This window comes from Egretta garzetta, unplaced genomic scaffold, assembly GCF_000687185.1.
Source record: "Egretta garzetta isolate BGI_Z169 unplaced genomic scaffold, ASM68718v1 scaffold516, whole genome shotgun sequence".
Taxonomy (NCBI): Eukaryota; Metazoa; Chordata; class Aves; order Pelecaniformes; family Ardeidae; genus Egretta; species Egretta garzetta.
In genome coordinates, this window is record NW_009259983.1 from 119,627 (window position 1) to 132,240 (window position 12,614).

Below are 12,614 nucleotides of genomic sequence, written 5' to 3' on the forward strand. Positions count from 1 at the left end.
CAGTCATGTTTAGGACTTTCAGGGTCTCTTGATGCTGTCCAAGCCCTTTGGCCTAATGCAAACAGGCCTGTGGGTCAGGAGGATAAGGGGAAGGGTGCTGTGAAGTTATCACTGAGAACTGAAGGTTTCCAGCTACAGCTGAGCAAACTCTGTAAGCACAAGTCGCCTTTCACTGTAACAGGACGACTCTTCTGTAATGCAATGCTGAAGTGGGGCCTTATAGAAGATCCTCATTGATTCACAATGTGTTTGAATGTTGGGAAAGAAAGTATCGGCAATGCATTTTATATAAATATTATGAAATTAGGGCGATTCAATAAAATCCCTGCAAATTCTAGAGAAGATCATATGTTCAAGAAGTTGTTCTCCAGCATGGTATCTGTCAGTAGAAAACCTTTAGTAAGGTAACAGAGGTTGTCACTCTGTCCTAGCAGGAAAATTGCTGAAGTGGCTACTTAACCAATATTTTCTGGTACTGTTCTTTGTCTAAAATGCTGTAGGTTATTTAGCATGACAAAAAATTGGACTCATATGGCTTGAAACTGTAGTTGGATATGTTACAGAACCTAATTATCACTGAAGGAGGGAGGCAGGAATGTAGTAGACATTTCTAGAAAGTTTTAGCTATGCATGTATCATATGTATCTACATGTGTGTTATGGAAGCACTGTCATTAAAAAAAAAAAAAGTCAGCAGTATTATATGCATGGTTTGCATGGTTCTTCTTTACCTGGAGAATATTTAAACTGAGCTTTTTGAAAGTAGCCCAGCAGCCATAAATGCGTAGTTCTTCTTTGAAGTTTAGTGGGAGCTGGAAATTTACTTCCCTTAGCTTTTCTAAAAATTCCAGTCTTCATTTAAAAAAACTAAAACTCTTCCATCATACAAAGCCTGGAGTTAGGTTAGAAGGAAACGTTACTGGTCCTTCCCCCACTGCAATGGGGCAGACTCTGCAAGTGTGAATAAGCCTCACCCTTTGATTTGTTTCCGCAGGACTGTGGCGTTCCAGAGGTAGAGTTCTGCCTGGCAGCTGGTGGCACAGAGGGACTTCCTATCTGCATACAGAATGCAGCTGCCAATTTAGAAGAACTGGATGTTGACAAAAACCCTTATATAAGAGTCAAATCAGGAGTGTGAGTACTGAATGTTAATAGCATTTTGCCAGCAGGCAGGGGAGTATCATCATGGGATGAAAGTCAGTGATAGGAATAATATTTGGGGGGTTTTGCTACAACTCAGTTAACATACAATAGATATTCAGTGTTGTGCTATGTGGACTCCTAGTAGTGGAACCAAATTTTTGAAGGCATTTTTCCTCTAGTTGTTGGCAGAAGTCCTCTATAATTCCATCTTTGAGTAGCTTTATAAATAGAAGCAGCAGATCAGCTATAATTAGCTTTTAGTTCTTTGGAGAATAGATACTGTCTCCCTATATAACTATATAATATGTTATAACACTGTGGCTGAATACCAGAAAACGTATACTACATCATCCAAGCATTTCTCAGGCTATGGCCATATCCTGACTTTCTGGAGAGAGGTGATGCAATATGATACAGGCCCCTTGGTAGCCCAGCTTTTCCTGTACTGAGCAGAATAGTCTGTTTCCTGGGTAAATGGCCAATGCTCCACAGTTCCTGAAGTTTGGGAGTTCTGTGCCTCTTCTCATAAATTGTTGCGGAATGACACTAGCTATTCTGTTAGAAGAGTCTTGAGTCTGGCTTTCCATGTGAGCCAAGCCTTCCTTCCCATAATCTTGCAATATGTCTGTGAAGCTTGAGGTGGTGAAGGAATTAAAAACAGTCTTGTCTTAGTTTTGATAGAACTTAGTATAGCTGCTTATGGTCTGTGTGTGTAGTTTTAAGAAAATAATTTTCCATATGGCTTAATGCCTCTTCCTCCATTCCTTATTTGGTCTATTAACCCTGTGTCCAACTTCTACATTCAGGTTTCTTTTTCATTTAAAACAGTCTGAAGGAGTCTCAGCATTTTTAATCTTCATGTCAAAACTACAATAACCTGCTTTCCAAAGGAGTGTTGTACATCATCATATTTTAATAACTTCCACTGAAAAAAAAAACAAGTGGGATTGATGTTAGAAGCCTTTTAATTCCTAAGGTGACAGTCCTAGGTAAAATTTGATGCAAGTGTCTCATCCTCAGTACTGACATTGGTTTTGTATACTCCTAGTGTAACAACTGGCTTCTTAAAGTAAGTGAACAAATGGGTAATTTTCTTCTCTTTCATTTATGTTTAGCTTGGACTGAGAAAAAGTATCTGAGATCTCCTTAGCATTGATGTTGCCAGTATATTTAAATATAACTTCATTTTGATGTGCTGGCCGTATCTAAAACACATTGTCTAGCTCTTATGAGTACAAAAAGGAGAATAATTTTAGTAAGATCTTTGTATCTGTAATCTATCTAATGAGATTAAACAGTCCTTTATCCTTATTGTTATAGATGGCTTGCTTATTCAGACTTTAATTACAAGGGAGAGATGAAGGTTTTGGAAGAATGCAATTCACCATCTGAAATTCCTTCAGCAGATGTAAAATCTCTGCGTCCCTTAAAAATGGTGAGGACTTCACAATTACCTAATAAGTTTGTGCCTTCCTTTTCCTATTGTTGCTCCCCTGCAGGTTTTGATCTAAATATAACTTAGGTTCTAACATCATTTCAGGGTTAATCCTTATACGCATAACACACGTCTCATGCCACGGTGCCTTTGCAGCATTGTAATGGCATGGCGGTCGCCACGGCTTGCTGGGCTTCTGCATCTGCCTAAGTAAGACCACTTGGTTCGAGGGATTCACTAGGACATCTTCCTGGAAACCTGCTGTTGTTTAGTAGAGATCAAATAAGACAGAACTGAAAGGCTCTTAATTGTATTGCAGCCAACAGAAATTTATTAACTAAAAAATCTTTTCAGAAGTTGTTGATTTTATTTTTTTTTTTAATGGTACAGCTAGAGTCTACTGGGAGTGGAAGACCAGGTGAGGAGTTTACTACCCAGTAGTATTCCTGTGCCACACATTGCACAAAAATCTTGGGAAGTGCAGCTAATTTTTGTTTTGATAGAATGTAGATCTAAATATGAGAATATGTCAGCCTGTATTTTCTCTCTCTTTGGTGTTTGTAGTTTCTTAGTGTTCTGTCATTTGTGCTTGAAAAACTTGAATTAAATACAACAAAGTTTTAAAAGTTAATTTAAAAAAAATGTTCAGTATAAATTAGTTTAAAAACTCATAATAAGTATTTGCTTTAGATTGCTAATAGACAATGAAGGAGTATTTTTAAATTGCTTGGACCCCCACAGGCTTGTCAACACACTGATTTGTTTGTAGGTCAGGTTTATAGCATCCCTGGCCTTTATGAATTATCAGAGGGTTTAAACTAGTGTTTGATTTGGCCAACACTGAAAATGGTGGATATAATCGCAAATACTTATGCTCTGATAGTACTATAAAATATGTGTCAAAGTATAATTTTAAGTTTTATATAAATACCTTTTTTTCCCCACCCCCCCCTCTTTTTTTAGGGTGGACTAAAGGTACAAATGCCAATGAATGTCAAGGTAAGCACTGAGGACACTGGGAATAAAATATGAGCATACTGGAAATATAAAGCCTTTATTTGAGCTGTTTTCCTTTTGTTGGGTATGTAATGTTTCATTAAGTATTCAGTGTTTGTGGCTGAAGAAAAATTCACTAATGCTGTCCAGTCCACTTTCTTACTAGGGTCTCATAAGATGTAAAAGTAGTAGTAGTTTGTTTTTTACATATTAGGAGAATGTGAATTTGCTACAGAGGAATTGTAAAGCTTTTACAAAATAAAATTATTTTTCCTGACTGACACATCAGTCACTGTAATGGAAAGGGATCAGGAGAGATTTTCCCATTTAATATACCAAGTTTAGCAAAAAAGGAAGGGGGAGGGGAGGAAGGGGGCAGGAATACGACCCTTCCTTCCGATTCCCGATCACAATACAAGAGTTGTGAGTGAGACTATGACACTTCTGTGATTTGAAGAGCAGAAAGCTAACCCAGAGTTATTGCTCCTTTTCCTTCCTTTTTCTAGTTCTCCACAAAAATGCTAATGCTTTAAGTAACTTTTAATTATATGACTACATGCAAGACTGAGGCGTTTTTCTAATAAATATTGCGATAAATATTAATACTATTAATAGCTGATATGTGTGATTCGGCAGATGAGGACCTTCAAGGAGGCGTTAACCACAGTCACTGGAATAACTTCAGCAAAGTACAGAGAAAGACCTCTTGTCTACTTTTGAAGGGTTAAGCTCAGTGTGTCTAGCTGTGACCAGGTAGGATTCAGTGCAGGCTAATATACACTGCCCAGGCACAGGGTTACAGGATTAAATCTCATTCGTATAGCTGTGGAGTGCATTTATGCGTATAGAATTGTATGAATAAGTATCCTTCTGTGGAAATGTCTGCAAATATCCTGACAGGCCTATCTAAATCTACATAGGGTCTCTTCAGCTTCCAGGGCACTCAAGAATCAGAAGGGCTGAGGAATGCAACCCTGAATTCTCTTAATAGTGATGGCTTGCTGGAGGGGGGAAAAAGGTGTACGTACTGTAGCAGTACACCCCCCCAAACTTCAAATTACTATTCCGGCAATACTCAAGGCATTGTTCAACATCATGTCTTCTAGATAATAATATATGAGAAAACCCATTTTGGAGGATGGTCCAAAGAGTTTTCAGAAAACATCAGTTCTGTCCCAGCTGTGTTTGGTTGTGAAGAGCAGTTTCAGGAAATTGGATCAATACGTGTAATTGGTGGAGTGTAAGTATATTTCACTTCTATATTTATTTACTTTAAAATAGTAAATTGTAACTAAATGCTAAGCAGTGCTAACTAAGGGGTGATTAGAATCTCTCACTGGTAAAATATTTTGAGAAGAAAGGAACATATATTTCTTTTGTCAATTATCAGCCTTGGATAAAACCACCTCTCCATATGGCTTACCTATCGAAGGGAATATAGGAAGATAAAAGTAAGTGTGTGAGACGTGTGAAGTCAGTGTTTACCATTTGGATGCCAATAAACTAGTCCACTTTGTTCTTTAATGACAGCATTCACACAGAGCTTTAATTTATATTGCTTTATAGTTCTGATAGTCTCTACTTAATTTACTGAAATGACCTTGGGTAGGTGTGGTCGGTCTTCAATTTGACATTTTAATGCCTCTGAAGTCTATTAACTGTTTTATTGCTGTAATGGTTTTCCTTTGCCACCTGTTGCATGTTATCTGGAATTAAGAATCTACCCTTATTTTTGTTCACTGAGGCCTCTGATTGGTTCTGTGTTGCCCTGCCCCTCTGTCTGTCATACACACACACACACACAAAAAGGGCTGTGTTACAGAGTCCTTCAGTGGACTGCTCATGAGGTAGGCTCAGCACCAGCTATTCTAGAGAGTTACCAACCCCACTTATTGTTCTTTCAGCCTCTCCCAAGACCCAACAGGATAGGACAGGACTGATTTGAAAGCATGCAGGATGGTTGCTTCTGCCAAAGAGCTTAGCAATCAGTTTTCAGAAAGTTTTTTTTTTTTTCTTAGGGGATTTCAATGCTAATACTTCAATCTAAAGATTCAATCGTATACATCCCTTCAGGCTGTTGTCAGAATCTTACAAGCACTAAATTAAAAATAAATGTAATTGTGAATATTCAAATAATCTACTCATAAATATGTTCTGTATTTGCTATCTGGGAAGCCTCAAATTATTACAAATCGTTCTTCTGTCTGTTGTGGCAGGTTTTTTTTTTTTTTTTTTACTGGTAACTTAAACAGCTGAGTTAATGTAAACCAAATGGCACTAAAAGTAAAGCTATCCCTGCATGCCAAATTTCAGTGCCGTCAGAATTTGTACAGCAGTTCCAATACTTACAAGGGATTTTTGATGAGAGAAATGCTTACAAGAAAGGAGGAGAGGGAAGAACTTTTTCAAATTAAGATCCATTAGAGCTTCCAAAGTTGATGTGGAAATGCCTTCTATTAATCGAGCATTATCTATTTGTTCAAAGTACTTTAAAAAGTTTTATTCCCTTAGTGCTAAAACATATTCCACATGCAATATATTGTATATCTTCAATTCACTTGTCTATTCATATATAAGTTTTTAGATTAGAGCAGGAAACAACATAAGCGGGTGAAATTTTGTTCTGCTGAAATCCACTAATTTTGTCACCAGCTCCAGCAAAGGTGGAATCTTGTTATTTATTAATACACTGAAGAGATCCACTGCTTGTTTTTTATCACTTACAAATGGTGTTTTGGCCACTAGATGTGTACTAGCCTCTGAGTTTTTATCACTTACAAATGGTGGCTTACTGTGTTTTGGCCACTAGATGTGTACTAGCCTCTGAGAATACTGGCATTGGGAATATGGCTGACTGAGAGGAGGCACATGGAGAAGCCCACAAATAAACTGTTGTTGGAGAAAGAATCACATGGTGGGATCTTGATCCACAAAGAACACTTCATGGGTGTCTGTTGTGATTTCAGACAAGCATTGCCTTGTTTCTTAGCTGAGTCTGTGATACTCGTTTTAGTGTTCTTGGGATGTTTTCTTCCCCTTTTATTTGCTATGGAAAATCATGTGTGCAGTTGTTTTGCTTTTAGTTATTTCTCCTTCTTTTGTTGTGTGGTTGCTGTAGATGGGTTGCTTATGATAAGGAAAGCTACAAAGGCCGTCAGTACTTGCTGGAGGAGGGAGATTATCAAGACAGACACTCATGGGGGGGAACTGACAGTGTCCTCCTGTCTTTCCGGTTCCTTCAGGCTGTAAGTACTTTTATGAATTCCACACAAATTATGTACAGTTCTATACATAAAAAGGAAGGTTATTCTTTGTATATGGTACAGCTGTCTTTTGTTAAGTCATTTTTTGCCCAAGTTCACTCTCATTCTTTTCCTACTTGCTGAAAGTTAGACTGCACTCTATACATTGTAAAGCAGAAGCAGGTTCTAAATAGCCTTTGTAAAGTTCATACAAAGAATGTATCGTGCAGGATTCCTTGTCTACCTGTCAGATTTTCCAAGTATTGCACTTCTGCGCTTCAAACTGTTTGAATCTCTAGAACAGATTTTTCTTAAAAGTTTAACATGCATAAGTGTACAGTGTAGTTCTTTATTAAAATAAAAATAGCTTTTCAACACAGCAGCTGTTGCAAACCTTAAAACAGTATTACCCGCTGTCTCTGTGATTTTTGTGCCAGAAAATTTTGGCAGCAAAAATAATCATGGTGAAAAAAATCCCTGCTACTAATATGTGTTTAGTGGGGACAAAGATGAAATAATAATAAAAACTGTATCAGAGTCCAGTATTGAAAGCAAAGTTAGGCTTTTCAGTGGTGGGGAAACACGGGATTAGAACTTCTTTATCGTTTCCTTTGGTTTGGGGTTTTTTTTGTCTGTTTAGGGGTTTGAGGATTTTTAAATTATAATAGGAACTCTGTGAGCTTTAAATACAGCTGTGAAGAGTGGGTCCTCTTGAGAATTAGATTGTTCACTCTGAGATTACTCAGTCTTGTATACTCAGATTACTCATCTCATCTGAGGAGATGTGATATTCCTGAGCCAGGAATTCTGTGAAGTTAGAAGATCGACATTTAGAGCAAAGTCGTTGTCTCAATAGTCATTATTTTAAAAAAAGGAAAAAAAAAGTTAATGTGAAACCAAAAAGGCCATGCTTAAATTCACAATTTACGGTTTTGATTTTTATGAAAGGCACCTAGGAAAAGCTATATTTATAATCAGAATTTATCATATAACTTAAAATAAAGATAGGAAAATAAACTGAATTGAAGGAAAGTGTCCTCTAAATAATTTATTTTCAGGTTTCTGAGAAAAACAGGCAGGAATTTTCTTCTAAATCCTTATTTTGAATGTGCAGAATTCTATTCAATTACTGACTAATCTTAGTTTTTCTTTCTTTTCAAGCTATACATAGAATACTTGACTAACTTACATTGATCTTTTTAAGTCTTTCTCTTGGCAAAGGACATAATTACAAGCTTAAAATCTTGAACATGCCTAGCAGGCATGACCTTCCATGTATAAGCATGTATTTAATTTGACTTGCGCCTAGAACAGTCAGGATGCTCAAGTCATTACCATTTTAAAAACATGTATCGTTCGCACTTACATATCAACATATATCATTCAAATCAGCGTAAAAATATCTAACAATATATATGTAATGATAATAGAAGTGTAAGTAATTCTTTTCCTCAAATTGTAGCATAAATAAAGGCAATGAGCTAGTTGCCAATAAAATGACAAATGGCACTGGCGTTTTGTTGTTTGGCTTAACCAACAGATTGACCGCCTGCCTCTGATGTGCAATATATAGGTCAGCGTTCAGGCTCGCCATATGCTCCCTTTGTGACTTTGTATACGATGCTTAAGGTCAGGATTTTAAAAACATTTTAGTACCAAACTCTTGTTTTCTAAGGGGACCTGGGCAAAAATCCAAAGCTACAGTGAACATACTAGCTCTATTCTGTAATCTCAAAAATTCTGTCAGGAGGAGTGCGGTCCAGGTTGCAATGGTCTCGGACGCCATGGGGGTGTTCCTAGATATCAAATCTTTATTGCTCTCCCCTAGAAATTCTGTTTCAGTCAGATGAATTAGAGTCTCTGTAGAAGATTAAGGATTTTGCGAAATGTAGACGAGTTGCAGTATTCATGGTCAGCTTAGGGAGTGGGGCTGGGCACTGGCCCTGCCCTGTATATGCACTCAGCGATGTGGTCCTCTCTAGGGGCCAATCCAGCTAGACTTCTTTTCTCTTGCTCGGGCGTGACACCAGATGACCTTGCCTGTGTTGGCTTTAAGGCCAGTCCAGACCTGAAAACATTTTAGCCTGGCTCACACGGCATGAAGCTGAAGCTAATAAGCCTTGTGTACCTGAGTCAGCTTCAGGCAGAGTCAGACCAAATGTCTTTGTGCCACGCTCCCAAAGCAGGGAGCGTGGTACAGAAGCACGTAAAGGGCTCCGCAGAGAGCCAGGCTGGGTACGGCGTGCCTCATTAGCCTGTGTCACTACCGGCTCTGTCAGTGTGGCTTAGTTCTATGCAAAGCTATTCAGATGTTCCTGCGCCACGGCGCTCAACACGGCAGGTTCCACTAGAGCTTATTAGTGCTAGGAAAATCCAGCCCATGTTTCTGTACACATACCAGTGACTGCAGTTGAGCTGAGGCATGAATTTGATTTCCTGACAAATCAGAAAGTTTAGGCATGGCACACAAAAGAGGGATTGTTGCAAGTCACCCCTCCCCACCCACTGGCGAAGAAGTACGTGCATGTAGGGATACTGCAAGAGCTTTCAGTTTTTGTCTGTTTTAAATATTTCTGCTGTCAATGGTCGTAAGCTCTGATGTGGGGATTTGGGGAGTGTTTTGAAAGCAGAGGTAGAAAGGACTCGTAGAATTGTATTTTCCAGCGTACTGCCAGCTGTGTTATCAGCGTCTGTATTGGACACTCTGAAGTCAAATACAGGTCTTGCTCCTGAGGGCAGGCAGCAGTTTGTACTGTGTGCTGGTTTGGGGGACAGTTGCATTTGCTTCTTTTCCACAGTGTCAAATGAGAGAAGCTGTGAAGCTGGGGTTTGCTGGTGGCTGTCCTGATTGGGGAAAGAGCAAAGTTTCTGAGTCTCTTTCAGTGAAGCAGAGTATGTCGCCTTTGGAGCTTTCACGCTAATGTTTTCAAGTCTAAAGTGATTTGCCTCAGTCTGAAAGTCCGGTTTTAAGTATTTCTCCTACTGCTTATTGTAAGAGAAGCTGTAGTGAAAATCTAGAGAGGAAAAAATGATGGCTGAATTTGAAACATGTTTTAAATGTAATTACAATTGTGGATATATTTGAGTATTTTAAATTTAGTCAAATAAATTTACATGCAGATTGGATCTACGTGGCTTTTCAGGAACTCTTCCAAAGTCCTTGCTTTAGGACTGTTAAGAGTAGCTGGTTTTCATTTGCACTAAAACCACACTAGTTTGGGTTTGGGTTTTTTTTTTTTCTTTTCTAAAAAGCAGCCTGAAGCTGCAGTTGTTCATGATGATTTTGCCAGACCTGGCACTTTAATTTCTAGTGTATAACTGAAGTAGTTGCAACTTTTTAAACAAATGAAAGAAGGAGATGGTCAACATAGTAGGAAAACCAGTTTTACTACAGAATTTGTTCCGACACTTCTTAGTGTCCTGTGAACAATACAGAGAGGTTGAGCCACATCGTTCTAAAATTGGTTTTCATTATTCATTGTGACTGAATCCTGTAGAAAGGCATGGTGTCCTCTAAGGAGCTTGTTTGATCAGGTTCACCCGACCAGATGAATCTGGCTGCATGCTTGGCCTGGCCTTAATTTCTAAGTATTTTTTGATTGTTTTAAGTCTTTGTTTTCTCAGTGTAGCCTTCAGCATACGCTCTCTGGTTGGTAGCTTGTAAGTGCTACAGCAGCAAGTATTTCGTGTAATAATTCCTGTGTTTGGTGTCCTCATATGTTTGTGAATCTGTGTCAGCTCCTGTACTTGCTTGATAGCCTTTTCTCTTGTTTGCAAGACTTACTTATTTTCAACTTATAACATTGCTGAATGTTTCAGAAACACTGAAACTGAATTGAGTTCACGCTTTTTGTTAAAAGTTAAAGGAATAAAGTGAATGGGTTGTTGTTTTCCATTTTCCCAAGCAGTGACTGAACTGTGTGCTTAAAATTGCTAGGTGGTTAAAAAGTTGGAGATTTGAAACCCAAATTCAAATAGTCTGAAGCTGTGCAAGTAATCTGGTCAAGCAACTATGCTAGCTGAAAGCATAAAGCAATGTCACACGGCTATATAAGAGAAAACATGACAGTGTCACGCAGGATTTATTTTATAGCTATAGTGATTAGTCATACAGTAGATGTATCCAAAAACTACAAACCCCTTATGCTGGAACGGGGATCTTGCCCAGTCTTTTCCTCTCCATATTATTGCCTTGTTGCTGGGAAGGGATGAGGAAGGAGAACTTGAAGTAAGACTACAGTCACAGTAATGCTTGGAGTAGTCATTCATGAAGCTGTTGGAAGATCAGTGCTAAATCCCCAGCCCTTCTCTTTCCCACGCAGGCATCTTTGCACTCTCAGTCATCCTCGTAGAGGAAGGGATGGTGCTCAGGGGCAGCAGGTTCTTCCTCTCTTCAGTAGAAACCACTGAAGGCAATATCGGATTGTCAGGCTTCCAGCTAGGCACTTCAATGCCAAAACATCCTGTAAAGATCCACACAAGGGACATAAGTCCCTTCACTGCTTTATAAAACTCTGTCTTTTAGGCTACAACTCTTTTCTAAAATGTTTTGTGTTGTGAAGTGTCACTGAGCTGTGACAGCCTGTCTTCTAACTCCTGTGCTGCCTCTTAGGATTTCATAGAGTCATCAGTGGCACTGTTTCAGTCTGATGATGAAGATGGGAAAGCGTTGGACATCATCAATGAAGAAATCCCTGATCTGGAGCAGGCTGGATTTGGCCCAGAGACGAAGTCGATTCTTGTGAGAAGCGGAGTGTAAGTCTTCTGAAATATATGTATTGAAGTGTGAAGTATTTTTGTGCACAGTTCGGATTGGATACATCTTTTGACAGAATATACTTCACGTGGTACAGGTGGTAAACATTTGGGGGAGAACAATGTTTCTTTCAGTTTCCTTGGTAAATGCAAGAAAAAAAAAAAATCCTAATTTTCTCTAAATCTCATGCCTACACCTTGATTTGGATCTGGGCATTCTTGTTACTAAAGTAAGCTTGTGATGTCCCTCCAGAGGTCACACAGAGTGTAGTTTCATAATACAGGAGCTTTGGCAGTAATACAGAAGAAGCATTTTAAGCATGTTAAGAACTGGGATACCTTTTGGGACAGGTGGAGCCTGTACAGAAGGGATGAGCTGTGTCTTATTCATAATAAAGTCAGGCTGCTGGCACTGAAAATTAAAATATGTTTTAGAGAACTATTTAAACTAAGTGCAGGGGATTAAACCAGCATGTGTGGAAGAGCTCCTGGTTCAAGCTGACACAGCCTACAGGGTGGACTTGGCTAACTTTCAGTGTGTGTATGTGAAGTTCATGAGGAAAACAATCAGCGCAATTGCAATAAATAAGGAAGGTAAATTAGACTGTCTGCAATGTCTGTTGATGGAAATATGTAGTATTAACTGATGGAGCAAGGACAAAATTTAAAAGTTCTAGAAGTCTAAAAAAGTATGGGGGAACTAGGATGCTTAGCATGAAATAACAGCTCTGATATAGCAGATACCCCAGAGATTCACAGGAAGGATAAGCAGAGGAGCTACCAACTCTATCGGAATGATAGAGTAGGCTGTTACAGGCAAGGGAGTGGTACTGTACATGAAGAATGATATCAAGTGCTAAAACATAAAATACGTTATGAGAAAAGAGCACTGTGGAATCATGTGGGTCAAAATTCCAGACTTTAATAGTAGTTTTAAAAGTGCAGTATTAACATTGTCATGCCTACCTTAATAGTGATGGTGGTAGGGATCATTTAATCTCCCATTAAGGGAGACTAAAAAAAGCTTCAGACTTAGGGCAGGTA

The 12,614-nt window shown here is 38.7% G+C and overlaps 1 protein-coding gene across 1 annotated transcript in view; it reads left to right on the plus strand.

The window, feature by feature from the left end:
* CRYBG3 (crystallin beta-gamma domain containing 3) overlaps window positions 1-12,614 on the plus strand; it is a 76,764-nt gene that overhangs the window by 39,832 nt on the left and 24,318 nt on the right. Inside the window, exons 7-12 of the mRNA XM_035895974.1 lie at window positions 994-1,133; window positions 2,463-2,577; window positions 3,541-3,576; window positions 4,680-4,813; window positions 6,692-6,818; window positions 11,428-11,570. Of these exons, the coding sequence (XP_035751867.1) occupies window positions 994-1,133; window positions 2,463-2,577; window positions 3,541-3,576; window positions 4,680-4,813; window positions 6,692-6,818; window positions 11,428-11,570 (695 nt within the window). The remainder of the gene's footprint in view (window positions 1-993; window positions 1,134-2,462; window positions 2,578-3,540; window positions 3,577-4,679; window positions 4,814-6,691; window positions 6,819-11,427; window positions 11,571-12,614) is intronic.